General features: G+C 51.6%; 1 protein-coding gene across 2 annotated transcripts in view; it reads left to right on the top strand.

Annotated features, from left to right (window-relative positions):
- COL7A1 (collagen type VII alpha 1 chain) overlaps nt 1-25,688 on the top strand; it is a 106,624-nt gene extending 80,936 nt beyond the window's left edge. The window contains exons 100-122 of one of the 2 annotated variants that reach the window (XM_045023779.1): nt 493-552; nt 1,090-1,134; nt 1,229-1,264; nt 1,795-1,830; nt 2,385-2,441; nt 3,215-3,286; nt 3,980-4,051; nt 4,238-4,273; nt 4,359-4,439; nt 4,852-4,905; nt 5,725-5,778; nt 5,864-5,926; nt 6,654-6,716; nt 7,761-7,877; nt 9,059-9,136; nt 9,345-9,398; nt 9,731-9,779; nt 10,139-10,171; nt 11,373-11,462; nt 12,446-12,541; nt 14,371-14,487; nt 21,511-21,690; nt 21,882-25,688. In XM_045023779.1, the coding sequence (XP_044879714.1) occupies nt 493-552; nt 1,090-1,134; nt 1,229-1,264; nt 1,795-1,830; nt 2,385-2,441; nt 3,215-3,286; nt 3,980-4,051; nt 4,238-4,273; nt 4,359-4,439; nt 4,852-4,905; nt 5,725-5,778; nt 5,864-5,926; nt 6,654-6,716; nt 7,761-7,877; nt 9,059-9,136; nt 9,345-9,398; nt 9,731-9,779; nt 10,139-10,171; nt 11,373-11,462; nt 12,446-12,541; nt 14,371-14,487; nt 21,511-21,690; nt 21,882-21,931 (1,593 nt within the window). In that variant the 3' untranslated portion in view covers nt 21,932-25,688. The remainder of the gene's footprint in view (nt 1-492; nt 553-1,089; nt 1,135-1,228; nt 1,265-1,794; nt 1,831-2,384; nt 2,442-3,214; nt 3,287-3,979; nt 4,052-4,237; nt 4,274-4,358; nt 4,440-4,851; nt 4,906-5,724; nt 5,779-5,863; nt 5,927-6,653; nt 6,717-7,760; nt 7,878-9,058; nt 9,137-9,344; nt 9,399-9,730; nt 9,780-10,138; nt 10,172-11,372; nt 11,463-12,445; nt 12,542-14,370; nt 14,488-21,510; nt 21,691-21,881) is intronic. The other variant, XM_045023781.1, reaches the window with a different exon arrangement.
- The last annotated feature ends 444 nt before the right edge of the window (nt 25,689-26,132 follow it).

The raw sequence follows: 26,132 nt of genomic DNA, 5'->3' as shown, positions 1-26,132 counted from the left end.
GCACCCCTGGGCGTGCAGGTGGCACGAGGATCCTGCCCCCTACATGGAAACCTCTGAGCAGCAAGGAGAGGCCATGGCTTTCCGGCTTTGCCACATGTGTGATTGTCAAGCCATGCAATCTCTTGTATGTGCAGGGTAGGGTTGCCAATTTTGGTTGGATGTATTCCTGGAGGTTTTATCACATGACATAATCTTTCATTAAAGATTAATCTTTAATTCCTGGAGACTTCAGGCCAATCCCGGAGAGTTGGCAGCCCTGGTGCAGGGCTATGTCCCATGGAGCATGATGCTAGAGATTTCCGGAGCTGGGACGAAGTGAGCAGGCAGAGGGCATGGAAAGGGGCAACCAGTGGCTGGATCCAGTAGGGCCCGGGTAGTGCCCGACTCAGGCAGCTTGGGCAAGATGTGCAGGATTGCCACTTACCTCGGCTCATTCAGAGAATGCTGCCATTAGCTACAGGGTCACTAACACTCTGTCTCTCTGCCCTGTAGGGGAATGTGGGAGTTGGACAGCCGGGCCCTAGAGGCGAGCGAGGAGACCTAGGGCCACGGGTACGTATCTACCCTATTGCCTCTCCCAGCTGTGAGTGCAGACCCTGCTAACCCACCCCTCTCCCCAGCACAGCACAGCACATGGATCCCGCAGGGCCAGAAAGGCTTTCCAGCCTGCAGTTCAGCGTTGGGGAGCATGGCATGTGCCCCCTTGCGGCACTGGGGACTCTACCAGGCCTTGTGGCTTTGGGATACTGGCACGGCTCTGCATGGGCAGGGGGTATGTGGACCAGTCTTGGAGATTAGAGATGAAGACGACACATTTTGGACCTTTCGAGCCCATCTCCCTGAGGAGAGCCGCCTCTTGGCACACACCCTGGCTGGGGCTGAGGAAAGCCCACAAGTGGGTACCCTGGAGGCATCCCGTGCTCAGGACCCTCCCCAAGGCCGACGTCACTGCCCTGGGGCTTTGCCTCTCGCCCCCTTCATCATGGATCAGAATGGCAGGATATGGAATTGACCCACTGTGCCCCCGGGACCCAGCTCTCCTGGCCCTGGCCCTGTGCTCCGTCTCACTGTCCTTTTCCTCCTTGGCAGGGTGAAGACGGGCGCCCGGGGCTGGAGGGAGATCGTGGGCCTGCGGTAAATACCTTCCTCCTCCCCTTGCCTTGCCCTTTAACCAGGGGCTGGGATTGGCTCCCACTCGCCAGTGACTCCCCTTCTCTTTTCCCTTCAGGGGCCTCCCGGAAACCGAGGGGAGCGTGGCGACAAAGTAAGCAACCTACTGGTGGGGGGCGGTGGAGCCGGGGGAGGGGAGTCTTCTCCCACCCACCCCTCTATCCGGCCGCTATTGAAGTACAAGCACCTGCCCATGGGGTACCCTCCCACTCTGATGGGGTTGGGTCAGGGTATTGCCCAGCCTGCTTGGGCTGCTGCCTGACCAGGGCTGTCTCCTCTCCAGGGGAGCTCATGGCTTGTTCTCCCTCTTGCTCTCATTTCTCCCAGTTCTAATAAAGTCAGGTGTGAACCTGTTTCCCTCTGATCCTGAGCCTCCTACTCATGCCTCTCAGGACCCCATGAGCTTCCCTAGGTTTGGGGTCCCCTAGGCTCTTGGGGCTCCTTCCAACCACTCTCCTCCCCTCTGAGTGTCACGGTTCTGGCGGGTCTCTTTGCTGCTCTGAGGGCGGCCCTCGGGTTTGGTAGTGGCCTGACGGGCTGTAGTGGGAATGGGGCCTGACAGTCGTGAGACCCACGTGCCCCTTTGCGAGACAAGTTTCTTACCCACACTCCCTTCCCTTCTAGGGAGACATTGGAGCTATGGGGCCCAAAGGAGACAAGGTGAGTTCCCCATTTACCCACTGCTAGGGGCTCATTGGCTAATCACTAGCCCCAACTGCCACACCAGAAAGGCCCATTTGCCTTCAGACCTGGGAGTGTCTGGGCCACAGTCCCCAAAGAGAGGTGGGGAAGTAATTCTGCCCTGGCACAAGGCGTTTCCATCTGCCACCTGCACACCAGGCGCTCGTGCCCAATTGCAACTTCGCCAAATGCTGCCACAGCATGTCTACCCCACGTGAACCTTTCCAGGGCTAGTGGCCAGCTTTGGCTATGCCCCGACTGGACACTCCTTAGCCCTGGGGCTGCTCCAGTAACCTCTGCCTGTGTCCCTGGGCGGCAGCCCCCCGGGTTCTTGCCACTGGGCTATATAGTCCTTGGACCTGCCCTTGCTGCGGTGAGGCCCCTGGCGGTGTGGGAAGCTGGACTCTTGACTGGCTTGATGGCCAGCAGATGGTCCTTGGGCACGTGACCCTGTTTGCAAACTGCCGCATGGGTCAGTGGTTTATTTTGAGCTCTCATTGGCTGCTGTGTGGTTTTTTTCCCCCTCTGTGCAGGGTGAAACTGTCATTGTGGAGGGGCCGGCTGGAGTCCGGGGGAGCAAGGGGGAGCCGGTAAGAGCCCTACCCCATAGAGCAGAGGTTTTCAAACTGGGGGGTGCACTCCCTGGGGGGGTGTGGGGGAACGTTTGAGAGGGTGAGCGTCGACACCAGGTGGCTTGGGCCAGCCCTGCACGGTGGGGCTCAAGCCAGCCCCACACCATCTCCACCCACTGACTCACCTCAGCGGTTCACCCAGCCTGCAGGTCAGTGTCAACATCCACCGTGGCTGCGCTGATTTCCGTTCCCAGCAGCGTCTGTGCCCAGTGATGGCTCCGCCTCCAGAGAGCATCACACGTGCCTTCCCCCACCCTGAAAACCCTAGTAGGGAGGGACATGCATTGTGTCTATTTTTGTCTGGGTTGGCGCGGTGCAACCAAAAATTATAACTCAAAATGGGGGGGCTCGGCTCAGAAAGTTTTTGAAAACTGCTTCAAGGGCCCGTTGCCCGGGGGCCAGAGTGGGCTGCTCCCAGGATGCTTTGAGATTTATCAGCCTGGAGGTGTTTCCTGCTATTGATCCTGTAGCTGCTAGGTCCACCCCGCCCCACCCACGACCCCCTCTTGCCTTGGGGTTCACACCCTAGATCTCATCAGACACTTCTCCTCTGTATCCCCTCAGCCCAGTCCCCACGTCCCTTTAGCCGGTCAGACCAGACTCCACCCCAGAAATCTCCCCTCCAGTCCCAATTCGTGCTTTGCTCTTCTCTGCATCCCAGCCCCTGGGTCATCCTCCTTGCGCTGTCAGGGGACTGACACCCTGCACCCTCTGCTCTTTCCCCTGCCCAGGGAGACCGCGGCCTGAAGGGGATGGAAGGGGAGAAAGGCGACAAGGGTGACCCGGGCCTCCCAGGAGAGAAGGTACGTGAGTGAGCAGCTGGAGGACAGGCAGGTGGGTAGGGGAGCATGCCTGTCTGAAAGCTGTCCCAGAGGCTTGGGAGAAGCCACAGAGCACTGGAGGCTTGGCAGGACTGAGAGCAGGTGCTGTGATGACTGGGCACTGTGGAGCACAGCCAGCCCAAGGAGCTAGGAGCTGGATGCTTTGTGCCCTTTGCTTGCTGTGAGTGCAGCCATCGAGAGAGGAGGGGCTTTAGGCTGACGTCAGTGGGAGCTGCAGGGCCCGGTTACGGAACAGAGACCGGCAAGGAGAAGGACGAGAGAGGGGCGGGTCACTGGACACTGCAGGGGAACAGGCTCAGATGGGATGGAACAGGCTCAGTTCCAGCCTGCGTTATACTCTGCTGATGGCTCCGGGGCACCCCGTCCTGGCCAGCGCCAGCCCCGCTATGCCACTGGCAGTGGTAGGGGTGCTCAGCAGAGAGTGGCCCCTGGACACCTCCTTTCCCGGAGGTGCATCAGTCTGACGTGGAGGGGAGTTGGCTACTGAGTCACTGCCATGGGGAAGCAAACCAGGGACATTTTGTTTCTCTCATTTGGGGACCTTTTGTTAGAACCAAATATAATTTCAGAGGCTGGTTCTGTCCCTCCAGCTGCCTGGTGGGAGCAGGGGGTGCTTTCCTCAGGCTGTGCACTGATGTGTGCTTTCACCCGCAGGGAGGAAGGGGCGAGCAAGGGGAGAAGGGCTCCACAGGCTTCCCAGGAGCACGCGGCCCCGGGGGGCAGAAGGTAAGAATAGCCACAAGTGTGCCCAGCCCTGCACGTGCCACTCATGCTCAGATGTAGGTGTGCCCGCAGGTGCGTGTGCACACAGGCCTGCTAGACCATCTGCTGTCCCGATCCTGGCACATACCTGCGGGCGTCACTCCAGCACCCAGCCCCTCTGGCCCTGACCCAGTGTCTTTTCCTTTCCAGGGTGAAGTTGGCGAATCGGGAGACCCCGGAGAGTCGGTGAGGAACTTTCCTGTGCTGCTGTTTCTCGCCCATTGCCCGGGTGCAAAGCCCGAGAGTCACTCTACGTTTCCTCTTTCTCCAGGGCCTGCCAGGAAAGGATGGAATCCCAGGAGCAAGAGGGGAGAAAGGGGACATAGGGCCACTGGGAATGCGAGGCCCGAAGGTGGGCATTTCCTTTGTCTGTCTGTCCTCCTGAGAGAGCCTGCCTGCCTGTCCGGGCCAGATGTAGCCCTAGGGCAGACCAGAGGGAAGCTGAGCCCACTCGGGCCAGTGTCTTGGGGCCAAGCACCTTGGGGAGAGAGGAACCCCCCCGCCCGTGTGCATTCAGGATCAGTGTCAGGGAACCCCCAGACCACCGATTGGCCCCTGGGAATGGGCTTGGACGCAGTGCACCCTCCTAGGAATGTGTTCGGTGGCATCAGCTGCAAGACATTGGTGGCCTTGATAGCCCAGATTTCTCCCCCTTGATAACTGATACCCAGCATAGACCCTGCCTGCAAAGCCAGCCCCCTGCCCCAGGGATGAGTGGCGCAGCAGGTCACAGAGCTGTGTCGTGACTTCTCTCTTCACTGCAGGGGGATCGGGGAACGAAAGGCGCCTGTGGCCAGGATGGAGATAAGGGGGAGAAGGTGAGTGTTCATGAGTGCGCACAGTTGACCCCACCTTCTCCACCCAGTCAGCAGAGGTGGGGACACTTGGATCCAGAGGCGGCAGAGCCACCACACTAAAGGAAGGTGGGACTGCAGTGCGTTGGGATGTGCCAGTGAAGCCGCCCAAGAGCCCTGTGCTCCTCGCAGAGCTGAATGGGTCCCTGGGGAAATGACTGATGCTTAAGGGCTTTTAAGGGAATAAAGGCTGCCCTGGGGGCCAAGAGGCTTATGGGAAGTGGGGACAGTTCAATCCCCATCTGGTAGAACCCAGTGGAGCTAACTCTGGGCCCAGTCTCGCCCCCAGGGCAGCCTGGTCATGTCACTTGGCTGGGGTGCTATGGAACTAAGCTCCATTAGGCCAGCACTGGCCCTCTGAGCCACCAGCGAGGTCTGTGTGGCGGACGAGGGAGGGGCCTTTGAGAAGCCCGAAGTATCAGCCCTGCAGCACTGGAGGGCCCCAGGGATGCTGTGGAGGCTACTGAGGAGATTTGAGGAAAGCGGAGGGGACCCTCAGCCCCACCCCTTTGGAGCCCTAGTGTTGTACGGTGCAGCAACCCCCAACCCAGGAGGGGTGAGTCCATAGGCGGGCGGAGCTGTGTGGCATCGCCCCGAGCACTGCTCAGTGGACTGGCTTCCCTTGGAGTGGAGGAGGAAGCCATGGGCTAGATATAACTCCATCGGTGAAGCAGTCTGTGCTCTAGGCATGAACCCAGCATGGAGGGGCCAGGGCACTGTCCGGGCTGGTTCCCCATTACCCTGCTGTCTCCCCTGACCCGCGTCTCCTTCTGCCTGCTCTAGGGCGAGCCGGGGATTCCAGGCCGAATGGGACTTCCAGGAAGGAAGGGCGAGCTGGTAAGTGCACCCAGCTGGCTCCAAGAGCAATGTGACATGAGCACACCTGGACTGGCCAGAATGAACATCTGGTTTGTTTTCCTAGGGAGAGCTGGGCATGCCTGGAACCCCAGGAATCCCGGGGAAAGAAGGTCTCATGGGACCCAAGGTAAGGATTAAGGAGCAATAATGTTTCAGGGATGGAGCAAGGCCTGTGGATGAGGGGCTGCTGAGGGGCTTGGTGATCGCCCTCTTCAGATCCTGGCCTTCCTTGGCCAGAGCTGCCTCGCTGACTGTTGGTTAATAGCATGTGCCACGGCACGTGCCCACGTTATGTGCAGACAGTGGGATTTCTCCAGTGCTGCTAATAGAGGCACCAAAGCTGCCAGAGGCTCCTCATTAAGATGACGCTACAGACCTTTCCAGTGCACTCAGACCTGAGTGTGGGGAAGTCATTAGATGCTGGGACATGATGTTTCTGATCTAACTGCTGTTAGACTCTGTACAAACCTGAAATTTGGGGCCCAAGCTCACCTGACAATGGCACCTCTACCCAGTCGTGGATTAGCTACTGGGCCAACGGGGCCTGTTCCCAGGGACCCTGGCCAATTGGGGGGCCCTGGAAAATGGGCGACCCCGTGCCCTGACCCGCTCCTCCCGCCCGGCGCTTCTGCGGAGTGGGGCAAGCCCCCGACAGCACTCCCTGGCTGGAGCGCCAGGCTGGCGGAGCGGGGAAAGTCCCTGTGCCCCAACCCTGCTCCCCGGTAGGAGTGCCGGGGCGGGGCAGGGACTGCAGGCAGAAGCGGTGGCCTGCTCTGGCTCCACAAAACTGTAATCTGCCAGTGTCTCTACCCCAAATCTCCCTAGAAAAACCACCTTGTTCTTTGCCTTCCCAGGGTGACAGGGGATTTGATGGTCAGCAGGGAGCCAAAGGAGACCAGGGAGAGAAAGGAGACCGGGTGAGTTCTGCTTCACTAAGGGACAGACTCCAGTGCCCTTGAAGCTCGTGTTAGTGGGATCAGAGCTTATCCCTAAGTTCTTAGGAGTTTGGTAACTTCCCCACAGGAGCCTTCTCCTGCTGCTATGGCAGAGCTCTGGTGCCCCGACTTGCTAATTGCTGGACAGTTTTCAGACACTGACCATCGGTAGCTTGTTGCCTGTTAACCAGAACCGGACACTGATGTGTCCTGTAGGGTGTAAGGATATGCCTGACCAACTGGAGAACCATAATTTTCTAACCAAGACAAGGGTCCCAGCACTGACTTGAAACTCCTCAGCATCCTCCCTTCCAGACGATTCTGGCACGGCAGAGCCAGTGCGTCAGGCTGTGGCAAAAGTAGGACTGGAGCAGGGTCAGTTCACTGTTAGAACTCCCAGCTGGTGAGAGCAGTCACAGCCCTGCAGGCCTGATGGCGAATATCCGCAATTCCTTCACGGACAACTGGTACCGTCTGGCATCTCCCCACAGATCCACTGCTGTCCTGCAGCTTGGGGGTGGGGGTAATGGGGTGGGGGGTAGAGCATCTATGCCATATTGCCAGCCCCAAGTGTTAAAAAATCAGGAATCAAGCCCTAAAAAAATCCCAAGATTGGCTGAAAATTTGACTTTTTTTTTTTTTTAAACAACTAAATGTTGGGTTCTTTACCTTGTGGTTTGGGGGCCTTAAGGATGCACTCGGGACACATTTTTCAGCTTCTCTCGGCGACCAGGAGGGCGAGACGCTCGCTCTTTTAAAAATGCAAGTTCAAATTCTCACGTCATCACAGAATTTGAGGAGCTGGGGTTCTAAGAAAACCCTCAGATGTGCTGGGTCTTGTGATGAAATTGTGAGAGTTGGCCACACGTCTGTCAATAGACGACGCCTATCTCCAATGGTACAGAGCAGGTCAGTGCTGCGGGAGCTTGACTGACTCGGTGTGGGCCAAGGTGCCAGTCTGTCACACTCCCAGTTTGTACTGCCCTGTCGGGTCATGCCCTTCCTAACCCCTGCCTCTTTTCTCAGGGTACTCCAGGCATCATTGGCTCCCCAGGCCCTAGGGGCAATGATGGAGCACCTGGCCCACCCGGCCCACCAGGTAGCGTTGGCCCTAAGGGCCCTGAGGGGATTCAAGGGCAGAAGGTAAGAACCTCTTCCCTGTGCATGGCCATTTCCCTACAGCTTCTACCTACTCCTCCCGACCAGGGCAGTGTTGCCCTCTGAATGGCCAGCAGGTGGCGAGCTCCTGTCTCCTGCTGCCTCTGGAACTCCACAAGGAAACAAAAACTGGACCCCAAACCTCAGTGCTCTCCCAGCCCTGGCAACAAAGGGACCAGTGTCTGAGGGGGGAGCAGCAGCCTTTTCTGTGCAGCATTCAGGAGCAAGAGACCCCCTGAAGGGGGAGAGAGAGCTTGCAGGAGTTCCTTGGCAGGCGCAGGGTGGAAAAAGCAGTTCCCCTTCCCCTCCCATCTGTTTCAGTTCTGCCTGGTCATATCCCCATCCCAGGGCAGTGAGGAGGGCCCCAGACCTGGGTGCAGTTAGCAGGCAGCGAGGACGTGGTAGTTAGACTCTGTTTAAGCAGGATCGGCTCCATCCACCTTCTGAATCTATGAACGGTGCCACGCGAGTGATGTGCAGAGGCTGTTGGAGTGACAGGCAGTGTTGCTCACTGGTTAGAGCAGGAAGCTGGACGTCAGACTCCTGAGGTGTATTCTCAGCTCTGTCACTGGCTCACGCTTTGACTCGGGTCAGTCTTGTAGCCTCTCTATATCTCTGGGATGATTTCCTTGCCCTAAAGGGGCGGTGGGCTTTGTTAATGAATGCTTCAGCATGCCTCCGACCCTGCGCTGGAAGGCACCCTGCAGGTTGCAGTGTGTTCATTCTGGCTGTGTTCTGGAGCATGGCTATTTCATGACCTCCCATTCACCCACAAGATCAGCTTCAGGGCTGCCCTGAACCCAGCCCGAGGGCACCATGTGTGGTGTCTTCCCCCCAGTGCTGCATTTTTGGTCAGATCGGATTGCTCCTCTAGGGGACAGTTCTCACCTACAAGGGCACGGGGACCTGCGTTTGAGGACTTCTCACTGGGGATAGGGAGATGAAAGCAGAAGAGTCTAATGTTTTGGAAGCGGCTGAGAAATCTCTCTCGCGTACCAGCTCATTTAGAGCCGCGTCTAGGGAACAGCCCCTTTCCCTACAAGAGGGAGCTCTGGGGCGTGGGGAGGATGGTAGATCCGGTTCTGGGATACTGCCCTTCTCTGGGTGACCCAATCCTAGAACTCCCCTTGCCGGCCAGTGTCTCAGTGTGTATGTTCCTGCTGCAGGGTGAAAGAGGCCCTCCAGGGGAGTCGACTGTAGGGACCCGAGGCGTCCCTGGGATTCCAGGAGACAGAGGAGATCAGGTTTGTAAGCATGTTTCTGACCCGTTGGTTGTGCATTGCCTGGTTGAATGCTTGGCTCTGCTTGGACATATTCGCTGTACCTTGAACCCCACCTCCATCAGGCAAAGAGGAGAGCTTCCTAGGGGGCTGCCAGGGTTCTGCAGAGGGTGGATGTCTCCTGGCTCAGGGGGTTGCATGTCTCTTGATTTCCTATTTGGCTTGTTTTCAGGGGAATCCGGGACTCGAAGGCTCGAGAGGAGAGAAGGGGGACGCTGGCATGACGGTGAGAAGAGAGCTCCCTGAGGTCTTGGAGCAAAGCCCTGACCCGCAATGACAACACATCAGTGCTACTGTGCAGTCAGTCAGAGCAGTGGGATACTTCCCTCTCCCAGGGGCTGGGACTGGCCCTTGTCATGCCTTCCTGCATGGCAGGCTCGAGGCTTTTCCCCTTTACAGTTTCCCTCCAGGTCTGGCTCAAGTGTTGGATTGCTGGAGTGGGGGGAGACTGCTCTTTTCCCAGTGATCCCCAGAGCAGCTGAGGCAGGCTCATGGTGGGCTGGGGGGGCCGGAAGGCATCTCTTCCCTCTCTCTTCATTCCCTTGGTTTTCTCTGCAGGAACAAGAGATCCGCGCATTTGTCAGGCAGGAAATGAGTCAGCACTGCGGTAAGTGAGGCTTCACCTTCCACTTGGGGCTGACTGACTTCTCAGCAGCACCACGGCTCCGATCGCGTATCGCTACAGAATAGTCCCCTTCGCTGTCTCCTTCTCCGCCCTCTGTCCCTTTGCCCCTTCCTCTCCCCTTCTTTTGGTGACGTTGCATGTGCCATGACTCCCACATCTGGAGGTGTTCAGAGTACAATGTGCCAGCCGCATGTGAGCATTAGGGGCCTATCAGTCTAGTCTGGCTCTCTGTCCCTTTCCTGGTACCTGGTGGTGAGGCAGGTCTGTGCCAAGTGCCAGGATGCTGGAGAAGGCTTTCCCCATGGATTAAGCTCCTCTTTTCTCTCTTTCTCTCCACACAGCTTGCGGAGGGCAGCTCTCCTCTTCTGAACCACGTGAGCACTGATTTCTTGTAATCCCCTTGTGCACCCTGTAATCCCAGTTTGCAGTGCTGAGCAGCAGCAGCCCTGTCATTGACGAGCAGGTCCGTTCTCCCAGATATGTAGCAGGTTTCATGAAAGGGGCATGGCCCCTGCTGGAAGGTCACATGCAGCTAGCTTAGCCCTGTAGCACTGATTGCCAACAGAAGAGGCAGCCCTGTGGAGATGCTGGCTTAGCAATGAGCCCTTGGAGACTTGGCAAGAGTGTCTGGGTTGGTAGGGGAGCTGTCACTGAGGGTGACTGGCTAAGCCAGGAGCAGGAGATAATAATGGAAGCTAGAGCAGCAAGGGCAGAAGAGGTGATGAGTGACATGGTGCAGTTTGAAACATTCCTCAGTAAGGTCTCAAGTCTGGCAGCACTCGGGGTGTCAGTGAGTGCAGTGGGGATTCTGAGGGGGTAGCACCAGGGAGAGAATCCCTATAGGCAAGGAGCACTCAGTAGACGCCAAGCCTAGAACTGCCAATAGGGCAGTCTCAGCAGAGCTCCAGAGGCCGGACAGGAATGCATGGCCAGGCATCTGACAGCAAAAGGAGAGTGCTGCACTGGGCGTCCCCAACCTGAGACAGCATCTGACATGCTACACCAAGATAGCGAACAGAGCATCACAGCAGCCATCCCTTCTCTGACCCAGGGTCCAATGCGGCTCTCTCCCACTCACTTTGGGCAGACTGCCAGTGGGCAGAGTAACTTATGGGTAGTCGTGCCTGGAGAAGCCAATACTTGTGATACCAAGGCACCAAATATATGGTAACAAGCTTGTAAAAGAACAATTATTGTAAAAGCCAGGACTGAGAAATCACTGTAGCCAATACACTAGAGTCAGGAGAATAAGATGGCACAAGGACATTGACAGACTCATCCAGGGTGAGATCCGTTCCTGCACAAGGGCTAAGCCTGGTATGGATCAGGGGAGGAAGAAAGAGGTGAGTGGGGGAAGGGAAGGAAAGAGAGGGCTGGTGAGGAAAGCAAAGGGGAAGAAGGAAGGAGGGTTTCATAGCAGGTTCCCAGAAACGGTAAAAGAACAGCTGAAGAGTAGGGAAGAGGAGGCCAGCGGAGCAGCCAGCAGCGTAAGCGTGGCAAGGAAGAGCTATGACGCAGAGGTAGGTAATGTTTGGGCAAACATGAAATGAATTATTTGCCTGATTGTTCTCAAAGGAGGATGGGGGACACATGCAAGGAACAGACAAAAATCTTCCAGGAGAGGAAGAAGAAATACCAGAGGAAATCAGGATCACGGCAGAACAGGTGATCGAGAAAGCAGAGCATCTTTCTAAACCACCCGTGCCAAACCCACCCAGAGCAGAGCCAAGCAGACTCCATCCTTGAATGGCTAGAGAGAGTGAGAGAGATTATCTTCTAGTAGATAATTCCACACTGTTTCCAGCCAGACCCAGCAGGCTGTACCAGGCTGGGAAAAGGCTGAGTTTAGAATCAGAGGCGTCATTCGTACAGGGGACAGTGTTCAGAGGCTTCTCAGCATTCCTGTAGTACCTTCCTATTTGTGTGTAGAATCTGTGACCACATGCCTCATCCAGAACCATGAATGAGCCTGCCTCATATCTGGGAAGACCTGTACTGTGCTCGTCTGTGTCTTGTCTTGTCCTCCATTGGTGTTTGACTAGCAGCTGCCTCGTTGTTTTTGTATATTGTTCAAACTCTAACCCACCAAGGATTGTGTTCAAGAGCATGTCTGCCGGCTTCAGGAAGCCCCGTTCTACTGAGGGGATGGGGTGGATGAAGGGAATCTGAAGAGAATATATTGCCCTTTGTGCAAGCACCCTGCCTGCAGGTCTCTTTCTGCTGGTATTTCCAGAATCTATATTGCCATCACCTTGCAGGGGAGTAGGTAGGGTGAATTTTTCTGTATAGCCCGTGTCCCAGAGGTCCTGTCCCATCAGAGGCAGGAGGATACAACTACAATGATTATGCCACAAGCCAGGGCTGATGCAGACAAAGTGCTGTTGTTCAGTGTCCAGTGGGGGGGCCGCAAGAGGTGGTCCAGACCTGCCAGTCTATGGTGCTTCTCTCCGTAATGGCTATTTCCTCCCATAGGTCTCCAACGCAATGCTAGTTTTGCACCATGTCTCTCTGGCTGTTAGCAGCCCTGGAAGTGGACAGTGCTGATGCTGCTCTTGAGCATTGGCCCATGGTTTGTCGGGGGGAGGGGAGCCATGTCAGTCTTTTTCATGTCCTGTTTGATGTCTGTGCTGTGTCCTTGCCTCTCTTAGGTCTTCTCCCCAACTATCCATCCACCCAACCACTCCCATCTGTTAATGCTCATCTAGTCCCTGTGCTTAAGTTGTCACACGCTGAAGAAGAGGAGGGTGAGTCTCGTCTCTTTGTGCCCTGTCATAATACTCGTTCTCCGGTGCTGTCTTTGTGAGTCCTGCATAGAAGCTTTGCCATTACAGTGTCCTTCACTTGCAGGTACCAAGTCATTGCAATACCCGCCTTCTGTAACAGTAACTCAGAGAACCTAAGGCAGCTGCAGGCCATTTAAAAGTAGAGTTCTAGCTATTTGTTACTACCTTAATGCTAAGATGCACCTAGGTATGGGCCATTGTATTATAACTTAATGAAAGGCATCTGCGTTCTCGCAGTGACACAGAACATAGAGGGATGTCTTTGCTATGTTGTCAAACCCCAGCCATCTTTGGATCAACTGATCAGAGGGACAGGCGAGTGAGAGTGATGTGCAGAATGAAAGGAGTGTTGTTTATCGAACAGCTGGAGTGCACGAGGTGCTCAGGATGAGTGGGTAGGTTCATGGAAAGATAAACAGTGACCGAGTAGAGGAGTAAGTGTATCACTTGGATAGATACTGCAGGATGGTCACATGGTTTACTGAGGGGTATGTGATGTATTGGATGTGTGAATGTCCGGGATGACCGGGGTGTGGATGAGTGACTATGGATGGAGAGTAGATGAATGGATGGGTTCATAGGTTGAGGGGGTGAAAGGTATGGGAAGAATGATGGGAATGTGAAGGCAAATGTGAAGAATGACTGGAAGGACTGATTGGCTGGATGCTACAGCACAGCTGGTTGAAAGTGAACTGTAAAGCAGCATAGGTTGGTGGGTAAACATCTAAACCTGAATTGCATCCAGTAGTAAGTGAAGGTGGCCCAAATCCTCCCTCTAGCTCAGGGATGGCCAACCTGTGACTCCGGAGCGACATGCGGCTCTTCAGAAGTTAATATGCGGCTCTTTGTATAGGCACTGACTCCGGGGCTGGAGCTACAGGCGCCAACTTTCCAATGTGCCGGGGAGGGGGAGTGCTCACTGCTCAACACCTGGCTCTGCCACAGGCCCTGCCCCCACTCCACCCCTTCCCGTCCCCTCACCCCCAGAGCCTCCTGCACACCATGAAACAGCTGCTTGGGAGTGCGGGGACGGAGCGGGAGGCACTGATCAGCGGGGCTGCCAGTGGGCGGGAGGCACTGGGAGCGTATGAGGGAGCTGGGGGAGGGGGCTGCTGATGCATTACTGTGGCTCTTTGGCAATGTATACTGGTGAATTTTGGCTCCTTCTCAGGCTCAGGTTGGCCACCCCTGCTCTAGCTCCTTTTCCAGCTTCTCTGTTGTCCCATTGAGGTAGGGCACAGAGAGATTTGCAGAGATAAGTCTCCAGGGAGTGTGTTCATTCCCCATTTATTTAATTGTTAGCATTTTTGGTGACAACCTTTGCTTCTCCTGTGCCCTGCCCCCACACACCCCTTGTCTGCTCTAGAACATTTTCTATCCATTTTCCCGCCATAGTGACCATTCCAGTAAAATGAGCACAACATTTTCTAGTGTAGCTGTAGCCACACAGTTCCCTGTGCTGCACCTTCAGGCAAGTGACCCCTGTGGTACGGTTAGTTACTGGGCAGTGCAGCCAACTCATCTCCCCCTGGCTACCTTTGTGCAAACAAGCCAGTGCACCAGCCGGGTAACTCCGTGGCATGTTGACCAGGTCTGTTACTGAATCTGCCATTTTCATTAGCTGCTCCCAGAATCAAAGCTGAAGGCCAATTGTCATCATCCTAGGAATGATGGGGGATGAATTCCCACATGCCTCGTCCGACAAGCCCAGTGACCCCATCCACCTGCCCTTCCGACCCTGCACTTCGCTGTCCCATGGCCCTTCTCATATGGCTGGTGTTGTTTTCCAGGGCACGAGGTGCGTGTTGTGAACACAAATGACCCTGAGTATGAGCATGTCTACGCAATGGAGTACTACGAAGAGGGCCTGGAAGCTGATGGGACAGAGAGCACCATGCTGAGCGATGGTGAGTTTCCTTAACCTTCCGACAGCTCTGAGGAAAATGAGACCGGCCATGAGACTCTCGAGGGGGGAGCAGAGAAAAAGAAGCAGCCTTGCTTTTATGTGGTCCTCTGCCTTTCTAACCTAGTCATTAGGAGTTGGTAAAGTCAATGTGCTTGACTGCTTCCTGCAGTGAGGCTGTCTAGCATGTGAGATGGGAACAGGATACAGAGCCTTTCACTGCTCAGTCACTGTGCCCAGCCTGGCCCAGTGGAAGTTGTTACCATCTGAAGGCTGGTTGGTGCCCTATGTGAAACAAGTGGGTGGGTCTCCAGTTCTTAGTGGACAAGCACCCACAAAACAAAATCACAGCACAGCTGGCAAACATTTCCCTACTTGATCTCACTTGTGACAGAGAAGCCAAGGACTCGTTGGGCCATGGAGACTGAACTCCTTCTCAGGCACAACGAAAGTGGCCTCTCCAGGAAAAAAGGCAGGATCCTCCTGTTAAATATGCTCAGTGGTAGTATTTTATGTGAAACCTCAGCTTAGGTAGCCTGCATTTAAAATTCAAAAACCATGTGCATTGCAATTGCTATTTAGTAAAATCAACTCTTGTAATGCAGCAGCAAGGTGGACACCTCCAGTATCAATGGGGCAGAAAATAAGTCCTTGTAACCTTAAAGAGGTAGAAAGGAAGCTTTTATGCTCTGCTTTGAGACATGATTTAAGAGCTAGTTGCCTAGATCCTTGTAGATGAGCCCAGGACTTAGCCATAATGTTGGCACGGACAGTAGATGTCACATCCAATGGGAAGCATGATGACTTTGAAATTGACATTTATGGAGACCTCACTGAATGGTGTTGGATAATCAGGAGAGAAAAGACTTCTCTCTAAGGTCTGAAGCTGCTGATTTTCTATAAAGCTATTTGGGTGTGGAAAATTTGGAACCAGTGGTCCCTGGAGATATTTCACAAGGGTTCCAGGACATTGCTGGCCTTTCCTGTCTCATAAAAAATAGATCCCAACAGAAAGCTCCAGCAAAAAGGAGGACCACAAGGTTGCCACCAGGAGAGGAGGTAGCATAGCAATGATGTACAACAGTTAAGTTCTGAAGGATTTTCAAGTGACTCTGCTACTTTTGTGTTGCCATTTCTCCCCATGCAAGTTGGGATGCCATTTTTGTGACTTCTGATCTTGAGCTGAAAGGGCAAGTGACCTGTGCGTGGTGTGGTCAGAGAGAGGGCTTTGTTACAGTTCAGGGAAGCCAGCATCTTCCACCTTTCAATCCTGATACTTGTGGGCAAGCCAGATCTAGAATATGACCCACCCATCCTCCTGTCTTGCACTGCCTCTGTGAAATAAACCCAGAGGTTTTCCTGAACCCGTAGTCCATCCATTAGCCTTTCCACTTCTTCCCCACATATGGGAAGTCAGGTTTAGGAAGCTTCTCCTCTGGCAAACAGTGACTTCCTAAACAGGTACTTTACTCCCTGTTTGTAAAAGTGATCACCCCCAGGGCAGCTCCTGAGCAGGGCCAGCAGAGGAGAGAGACCTCTGAGGAAGATAAGAAGCAGACCTGCCTGATAACTCTCCTGTCAAAGGTGGAGCCACCACTTTCCTCGTCCACCCTCTTTTGAAACTGTTAGACCCAATTTCTTCTCCCAGCTCCCAGTAAAGGGACTGATAAGCTCAGTGGTCTGTGCTAACAGTGACCCCTGAGTAGTGTGGTAGAGATCTGGCATTTGCTTGCAGGGAGGAGGTGGTGCCGGTCTCCCAGCTGTTAAGCTGAATAAATAAAAACTCTTTTGTACTGTGCAGAAGGAAGGAAGAAAAAGGAAACCTTTGGGTGGAAAACAAAGATCCTCCTCTTGTAGTCTCTGTGCCCTGCCATGTTATAGAGGATTCTATAGAGGATTCTTACCCCTCCAAGAAACAGCAATGCCCTGAATACTGAGCATCCAGTACAGCAGAGATAATATTGGCACTTTGCTAAGAGCAATGTTTCTTGCTAATTTGCATGAAATGGAGCAGATAGCAGCCACTCAGGGAAAGACTATAGGTCCCAAATGGCAACGCTTCAAGTATCCAGATCACAGCACTGCATTGTGGCATCTGTTAGAGCAGACGTGGGCAAACTACGTCCCGGAGGCCACATCCAGCCCTTCAGACGTTTTAATCTGGCCCTCAAACTCCTTAGCTGGTAAGCGGGGTCCAGGGCTTGCCCCACTCCACATGTGCCATGGCTCCGCGCAGCTCCTAGAAGCAGCGGCATGTCCCCCCTCCAGCTCATACGCGTAGGGGCAGCCAGGGGGCTCTGCACACTGCCCCTGCAGCACCCATTGGCCGGCAACCACGGCCAATGGGAGCTGCAGGGGCAGCGCCTGCGGATGGGGCAGTGTGCATAGCCGCCTGGCCGCGCTGCCGCGTAGGAGCCAGAGAGGAGGCATGCCGCTGCTTCCGGGAGCTGCTTGAGGTAAGCGCCGCCCAGAGCCTGCATCCCTGACCCCTTCCGCACTCCAGCCATGATCCCTGTCCCACCCTCCAACCCCCCCAGTCCCACCCTCCTGTACCCCAGAGCCTGCACCACCAGCCGGTGCCTTCACCCCCTCACCCACACCTCAGCCGTGTGCCCCAGCCCAGAGCCCCCTCCTGCACCCTGAACTCCTCATTTCTGGCCCCACCCCAGAGCCTGCACCCCCAGCTAGAGCCCTCACCCCCTCCCACACCGCAGCCCCCAATTTCTTGAGCATTCATGGCCTGCCATACAATTTCCATATCCAGATGTGGCCCTCGGGCCAAAAAGTTTGCCTGCCCCTGTGTTAGAGCCACAGTAAAGGTGAGGGTGATCACCGGTTGCATTTGGTTCTCTGACAATGCTTCAGCCACCAATCCAGTACAAGGTTTGAAGCACATGGATGGAGCAGATAGGCTTTCAAGAGCGGATGGTTTATCCAGCAGATTTAAATCTTAGTATCAGGGTTCAGGACTGACAACGCTATCTAAAGTGCTGACATAGTGCCAGCATAGGATCCAGGTACTGACCTTCAGGGTTGGGTGAGACGGTATTGTGACATACAGGGATACAATTCAGACCAGTGGGGGCCTGTGTCACCCTTGTCCTGCAACCTTGCGTGCCTTACAATGCCTTGCTGAAGTAGCTCACAAACAGCATGCAAGCCACACCTTGCCAGTTACACCCTGGCTCTCACCAGCTTTGGTTCTACTGCAGAGTGACCCCAGCTTGCCCTCAGTCCTGGATTTCCCCCCATCAATATATGTCCTGTACTGCCCAGCCCTCTCCTGGACTGTACAAATATTTTAAGTCCGTTATTCCTTTAAGGGAATAATATATCGGCTTATTACCTTAAATAGAGTTACCCAGACACTTCAGTTTAAACACACTGGATTAGATAAAACAGGAAATCAAGATTATAAACTACAAAGGGATAGATTTTAAGTGAGTACAAGTAGTGAGTCATAAAAGTCAGAAATGGTTACCAGAGAAATAAAAATAAAACGCCTACTAGTGCCTAACTTAACAAACTATATTAAATTCAAGCAAAATGTCTCACCACATGCTTCCAGCAATGTTAACGTGCCCCACCCCCAGAGTCCAGCACCTGTTTTTCTTTGTCATTTTAGGTGCAATGCTAGAGACAGAGGGAGAGAAAAAGAGGGGGGGTATCCTGGGGTGTTTTCCCCTTCTTTTTATAGTTTGTTCCTCTCTTGAAAAACACTTTCCAGCTGAGAAGTAGGAGACAGAGTCTGTGTGGCAGGATGTTCCCTGCTGTTTTTCCTACATGTTTGAACTTCCTTTGTTTTCCCTTCCGGCTTGATGACTCTGTTTACTGCTTAACTGCAAATTAAGGCAAACATACACTTCTTTGTTCCAAACAGACCTGTTTGGTGCTACATAGGTCTTGAACATGCACTCTTAACATGATACAGGGGGACCTTATTGTGATGGGTTCCCACCGGAGTGCCACCTGGAACTGGGGTACCACTGAGCCCTCTGACTGACCAGCCTGAGCTCCCTCTCACACTGTGACAAGCTCTAGGCCACTCCCGGTCTTACACTTCCACCAGCATTTACCCAGCCAGGGACACGCCAAGCTGCAGTTACATGCAGGCTTTGACCAGCCATTGCATGAACCAACAATAGAAAGGCTACAGCCGAGATTACTCCCAGCCTAGAACCAAGGAGCTGTACCATCCTGCCCAGATCAAAATCCTGACCAGTATGAATTTATTACTCAGTTCGCCTCTCCCTCAATATGGAGAGGAATATGCACACTTAACTAAACTGAGAGTTTTCCCCAGATACCTGAAGGCACCCTGGTTTAGGTTAAAATATAAAACAAGATTATTAACTACAAAAAGATAGATTATAAGTGATAGCAAACAGAGCAAAGCAGATTATCTAGTAAATTAACAAAAACACAAACTAAGCTTAGCATACTAGAAGGATAGGATTTGAATTAATAATTTCTCACCCTGGCTGATGATACAAGCAGGCCTGCAGATTCTCAAGGCACTGGCTGCATTTGCTTTGCAGCTTGAGATCCCCACCCCCGTTCCAAGTCCTTTTCTTTCAGAGCGTCTCTCAGGTGTTGAGTTGTGCGGGAGTGAAGAACAACAGATGATGTCACTCCCTGCCTCATATAGCTTTTCCATGTGCCAAAAACAGTTCCCAGCCCAGTTTGTGGAAAAATACAGGAACCCAAAATGGAGTCCAGAGAAATGTGGTCTGGTCACATGCCCTTGCAGAGTCATAGAAGCCATTACTTACAGACTGGCTGAAACGTTCACAGGAAGGCTTAGCTATTCCACAGCCCATTGTCTTTGATGGTGAACCATTAACTGTCAGGTTTCTTCATTGTTGTACCTGAAAGGCAGGCTATGGGTGTTTTCCAGAGTAAGCCCATTTGAAATACAGATCCATAATCAATATTCATCACTTCAGATACAAAAATGATACATACATACAAATAGGATAATCCTATCCAGTAAATTATAACTTTTCCAATGACACCTTTCATGACCCATCTTGTACAAAATGCATCATAATTATGCCATAATCATATCATAATAATATTACTATGACAAATATGGGGTGTAGTGCCACACTTACAACTTCACATACAGTGTTGCCACGCATATTTTATCTGGACAGTACTGACCAGCAAATTGAGTTTTGAAATGATACTTTACAAGGCATACTTTATACAAAGATTATTACAATAGTGCCTAGGATGTGAATACAGGGGTGTATTCCATCAGACCTCCATCCTTACAAAGCTGCAGTAGGGTTAGCCACTGGCTGACCTGGAGGTAGCAGGTAAGGGTCCTCTTTCCCGGACAGGGCATCTGCCACCATGTTTTCTTCTCCCTTGGTATGCACAATCTCCATATCAAGTTCTTGTAGTATAAATCTCCAGTGCAGAAGTTTGGAATTTGAGCCTTAATTTTGCTTAACCAGATCAATGGATAATGATTCCTTAAAACTCTGAACTTCCTGTTAAAAAGATAGGGCCTAAACTGCTTGACTGTCCACACAATTGCATAACATTCTTTATGACAGAATAATTTTGTTCAATGGGCGTCAATTTCTTGCTTAATAAAGCAATAGGGTGTTTCTTGTTGTTTTCCCCTGTCTGCATCAGGGTAGCTCTTAACCCAGGGTCTGATGCATCTGTGCACAGTTCAAACATTTTATCAAAATCTGGACCAGCTAGAAGAGGCTTTTTTGGACAAAACTTTCTTTAGCTTATCAAAACTCTCTTATCATGCCTTTGTCCATACAACTTCATTAGGCTTTGTCTTTTTACATAGACCTGTGATTGCAGATACACAAACCTTCTGTAATAGTTTACCAGGCCTATGAAAGGTTGAACCTATTTTTTGGTTTGGGGTATAGACCAATTTACTGTGCTTTCAACTTTCAAGGGTTATGGGGATATTTGACCTCTCCCTACCCAGTGTCCCAAAAGAGGAACTCTGGCTGCTCCAATTTGACACTTAAGTGGCTTTTATGGGTAAGCCTCCCTTTTTGAGTTTTGACAGCACCGTTTGTAAGAGGTTTTTGTGAGCAGCACAAATGTTGCCAAACATTGCAATGTCATTGACATAGGCCCTTGCAAACCTCTGTGAACCATTCAACACTTGGCTGACCAGCCTCTGAAAGGTGTCCCCTGCATTAATTAACCCAAATGGTAACATTGTGAACTCAGAGCCATGTCGGTGATAAAAGCGGTGTCCATCTGTGCAGCCTCATCAAAGGGAATCTTTCAATAACCTCTACCAAATCAAAAAAGCTGAGATATTTAGCTTTGCTTACGATATCCAGCATATCCTCTATTTTAGACATAGGATAAGCATCTGGTACTGTAACCACATTGAGTTATCTGTAATCAACACAAAACCTTACAGTGATATCTTTCTTAGGGACCAAGACCACAGGTGGTACCCAAAAGGTGTCAGACTCTTTAATTACTCCTGGGTCTAACATGCTTTGTATTTCTGTACAAATTTGTTCCTGCACCTTGCCAGTAGGCCTGTAGATCTGCTGGGAGGTGGCTGTGGTCTTTCTTTAATGATTTTGAGTCAGCCAAGTGTGTCTGCCCTGGCTTGTTAGAAAATATGTTGTGGTTTTGCAGCACAGACACATCTTCCCTTTCAGCTGGTGTGAACGCACTGCAGATATCAATGCTTTCCAGAGTTAAATCAGTTTCACATTCAGCCTTTAAATCAATGAGGTGGCATGCCTCAGTTTTCCTTTCCACAGAAGTATGACCAATGCAAAATGTTTAAGTGCCTTCCGTTCACATATAAACTGCCAACCCCATCTGGCTCCTCTCCATTTCTCTCTAGCTGTACCTTACTGGGGGGTTGCCTTGGGTTCTGAAGGGCAAGAGGCATCCTAATGTCTTCTGATGATGATTTGCTAGGTATGATGTCAGAGCAGATTTTTAAGCATCAATTTCTTATCTCTCTCAGACCCAGGGAACCTAACCAGCAACTCTGTTCACTTTTTTTTCCTCCCAGCTGACCTCTGCAGCTTGCCCCTGGACGAGGGAGACTGCAGCAGATTCACACTCAGATGGTATTATAACCAAAAAGTGGCAGAGTGCCGGCCTTTCGTCTACAGCGGCTGCAGGGGGAACCTCAACCGTTTCTACACCAAGGAGGACTGTGATCTCCAATGCAGGCACCAGGCAGATTCAGGTAGGGGACCAGCAGTGCCGCTCCTCTCCATTGCCAATAGATCTAGGACAGTACATGTCCCTTTGTGCTGATTCAGCTCAGAATGTAGGTGAAAATAGGGAGGCTGTAATACCAGTGTGTTTAGGTGCTGGGGTGTAGGGGTCTTGACTCCTAGTCGTCTGTTTTTACTGCTCTTTCCTCTTTCTCTGCAGATGCCCAAATTGCTGCTGACAACACATCAGATGGGAAGAGGAATGCGTAAACTGCCCTATTTTAGTGGGGTTTCCCTGTCCAAGGGGGAACTGACCAAAGGGAGAGAAGACCCCACCTGCCCTCTGAGTGAAAGACTCTTACAGGCTCCTACAGGGGAACCTACCCTGGGCCTCCCCCAGGTCCCAGCCACACATGGTGTGTTTGGTCTGAGACGCTCCTTGTTGCCATCTCTGGTCCCTGCAGCGCTGCCCCACATGCCAGCTTGCTGGAGCAGAGACTTGGTGCTATTTCGTAATGAGTGTTTGTGCTGCTCTTGGTTTTACTTTTTATTATTATTTTTAAATTAAGGTGAAATTTTTATCAAATGGAAAAAAAAGATCTGTAACCTCTTTAAAAAGCCAACAGTTCTGAATTAGAGCTTTTTTAACTTATTTGGTGCTGATTAAGAACACACAGAATGCGTTAGCTGGTCCAAACCTGTTCATATTGCCACCTGCTTTATTTCTGGTTCAAAGGCCTGTGGGCCTCTGCTTGTGAAATGGACTAGCCAGCTTGAATGTCTCCTAGCCAAACTGCTCCTGTGGAATTGGCGAACCAGTCACTCAGTGAGCAGAGCTGTGAATGGCAGCATAAATGCACAAAGCCCCTGGATTCAGTGCCAAAGTTCGCAGGATGTTAATTCTCCAAAGGATAAAATCTTCTTGGTTTCTGCGAGGAAGCTGCCCCACTCCATCCCCCAGGCACTGGAAATGCTCCTTTGTGGCTTGTAATTCTGTGCTTTCTTTTCTCTTGCTGTTTGTCTTTTGGGGGGACTCGTTGGGCTGTTGGCAATTCCACCCAAAGGGCATACAGGCTGCCTTCCTCTCCTGGCGTATCCCAGGCATTTGGACTGTATTGGAGAGGAGGAAACACAACCCAGTTGGGCAGCCCTTGAATCTTAGAGATGCGATCTCATGGCTTGGGAGAGACTGACTAGGTGTCAGTTCTCCTCAGGCCCCCAGCAAGAGCCAGAGCCAGAGCCAGGGACTTTCTCTATAGGCAATTCCACCATTCTCAGCCCAACTCTTCTCTTAGCTCCATGCTCAGAAGCCCTCGCAGACAAGCACGTTGCAAATAGCAAAATATGGTTTACTGCTTGGCAGTGGAGATCAGCCTCTCTCTCTCATGGTCTGTGCATTTTCCTCTGGATCCCCAAGAAATTTGTTCTGCTCCAAAACAGCATTTCCCTCTAGATCCCCAAGAAATCTGTTCTGCTCCAGAACAGGATTTGCCAAAGGAAAGGACCTGGTTGGTGTCTCAAATCTCCATGCTCCGGTAGGACCAGACTGTTTGCACACTCCATTCGCCATCATCTCTGCCTTTTTTTTTTTTCAAACCATTTTATAATAACTAAGGGTGGTGAGTGGGGCTTGTTAAAGGCACTTTCCTGCTGGCCTCCACCAAATCCTGGATGTTAGCTACATCTCCTGTGTGCTGCTCCCCTGCACTGTGTGCTGCTTGATGTCTGCAAACATTCAGTTGGGATAAAACAGCTGCTGGGAAATTTAATTCACACCTGGCTGGACCTCCAGTGCAATTTTGTGCCCAGGCAAAGGTGACTTTACAGAGGTCACTGGGAATATCCAAGACTTCTGCTTTAAAGAAAATAAATCAGGATGTTGTAAAAATTAATTCTGGATTCCAGATAAACTCTAGTCAGGACCATTTGCAAATTTCACACCATGTAGAGACTTGGGATTTGGAAAATCATGATTTTTATTCAATTACTAATTGAATTAACCTCTCAGGTTCCAGGCAGGGGCTTCACAGGGGTTAAGGCTATAACATCTGTGCTTCTTATGCCACTGGGGGAGGCATAGACAGCTATGAAAGAGCAACAAATCTGTCAAAGGAAACATTCCCCACCTTCTCCAAAATAAATTTCATTTGAAGAAGTTTCACCTTAATCCTGAACAGTAACCAACATTCTCAAGCAAGAGTGACAGTATTGGAAGAAACCCAAACAAAGGCCAAAGCGTGTTTGTGTACGTGTGTGTGCGTGTGTGGATTTGTCTGTATGATGCACATTGATCCACAGCCATTTTAACGATGCTTTTCTTTAACCTAGTGGTGCTGAACCATGTTATGAGAATAATCAGGGAAACACTGAGGATGGTGCTATGCTATTGTAAGTTCCTGCCATCGTACGGCATTTTTAAAAGCTTTGTAAAGACTGTTTGCAATCCTGGTTTTATACCATCACCCTTTTCCCCACCCAAAATGCTGTGCCCCCAGTTGGACAGTCTCGCACTCTCTTTCAGTTATGTAAAGTGTCAATACAAACCTCCCATCTTTACACAGCTGTTCTGAAAAGGGAAACAAGGGTAACCGTCAGATCTGAAACCATTCCAGTGGGTGGGTGTATATATGATATCTATATATTGCTGCACTGTATGTGTATATATGTATACAACATGTGTCTGTGTGTCTGAATGCAAGGGAGGTGTCATTTAAAGCTGCAGTAATTGGAATCTGATGCAGTTATTGTAATGATCGCTAACGAGGGAACACCCTGGGCTAAAATACAGGCACAGACAGATTTCACTGGGGAACCGCAGTGTGACTCGAAAAGATTGTTTCTGTAGTCATCGGATCATGTTCCTGTGGAGTGGCTTGAAACAGGTGTAGTTGAGGGAAATGTGACTGATGTTTCGAGTCTAGGTACAAAGTGCCTGGCTTCGTGTGGTGGGGCAGTCTTGCTATTGAAAGACTGCATGGCTCAACGGTACAGAGTAAGAACTATGCCTGGGAAGACATGCGTATGCAGCACTGTTGTGATCTCAGTGCATTTACTGTGGATCTCCATTTTGATTACAGTTCAGATCCTTACTAAAGACGACGACTACTACTATTACTACTACTACTACTGTGTTTTCTGGTAATGGCCCAATTCTGAGGTCTTGGCTCCTGACACAGTCCTAAGTAACCAGCAATATCTTAGAATTGCTGATGTGTCATGTCACCTGCCCAGCTGGCTGGAATTGTGCTGCGATGCTTTCAGCAACCTCCTCTGAATTTGTCAGGCTTAGATCTTCGAAGAATGGGTGTGAGTGAGAAGCCCCCTGTTACAGTAATGGGCACTAAAACATCTGACTCAGTTGAGGACAGACCTTCTCCCAGCCTGCATGGATTGGCCACTCCCATGGGATGCCTGGGTCAATGCCCAGTGCTTTCACAGGGATCCAGCACTGTGTGATGTGCAGGAATGACAATGGAAACAATCTTTCAGCTTTTTCCATAAAAGTCCCCTGGAAATTGAGAACCACCATCCTCCTTACATCTGGGCCCATGTGACCTTGCTGTAGATCATTAATAAACTTAACTTATCAGCATATTCCCTGCATCTTTTTGGGGGAAGTGTTTGTCAGCATCCAGTGGTGAGTTTCACTACAGTGTCGCCTGGCAACAGCTGTGAAAGAGGCAAAATACCACCCTGCCTGGCAGTGACTTTAGGAAGATTTGTCTGGATAGATTCAGAGAAGGGTGACTACGATCCCAGCCTCCCAGCCTCTGTTGCTTTTTGTAGCTGCTCGATCTGCTTGCCATGGAAGCAAAGCAGGCAGCTCGCAGCACCATCCAGAGCATGTTACTTTGTGTCACTCCAGTTGCTCAGGTACACACTGTACAAGGCTTGTTACTGCTCCTGATGTTGAACTGCTCCCGCAGAATCTAGATGCAAGTCATGCTGGGTGGTTGTGGTTGTTTTTTCTGTCAAGTGCCTTTCATGACATATGGTGCAAAAACTCAAAATCTGGCAAATAAAAGTTTGTGATACCTCATTTCTGTTGGGCTTACCAGTCTGTCTGTTTAATGCTGTGCCTCTCCCTGCCCACCACAGAACCTCTTGCTCATCGCTGCCTCACAGTGTTTCTACACTCTTCACTTGCTGAATTTGGGGGCCTTTAGAAATGTGTGTCTCTCTCCATCACTTTATCCAGCCCTTTTGCTTTTTGGCCTGTAATAGAGAGGAGCAAGTTGGTGCCAAGACTCACAGCTGCCATTAAAGAGCCCCATAGAGAGTGTATGAGGGTTGTTCCCAATTTGATGCACAAGCCTGAACTTGCTACTGCAACTGGCTGAAAAGTAGCGAAAGCCACCTGTCTGGGTCAGGAATATACACTTGTCATCAGTCAGCTGCTGTGAAATGACTGACTTAGCCTGTCATCCCTCAGAGTTCAATGGAGTATACCCAGGCCGGGGACTGGGCATTA

This window comes from Mauremys mutica, chromosome 7 (genome assembly GCF_020497125.1).
Source record: "Mauremys mutica isolate MM-2020 ecotype Southern chromosome 7, ASM2049712v1, whole genome shotgun sequence".
In the NCBI taxonomy this organism is placed as follows: domain Eukaryota; kingdom Metazoa; phylum Chordata; order Testudines; family Geoemydidae; genus Mauremys; species Mauremys mutica.
Note: the sequence above shows the minus strand (reverse complement) of the source record. Positions and strands in the feature narration are given on the sequence as shown.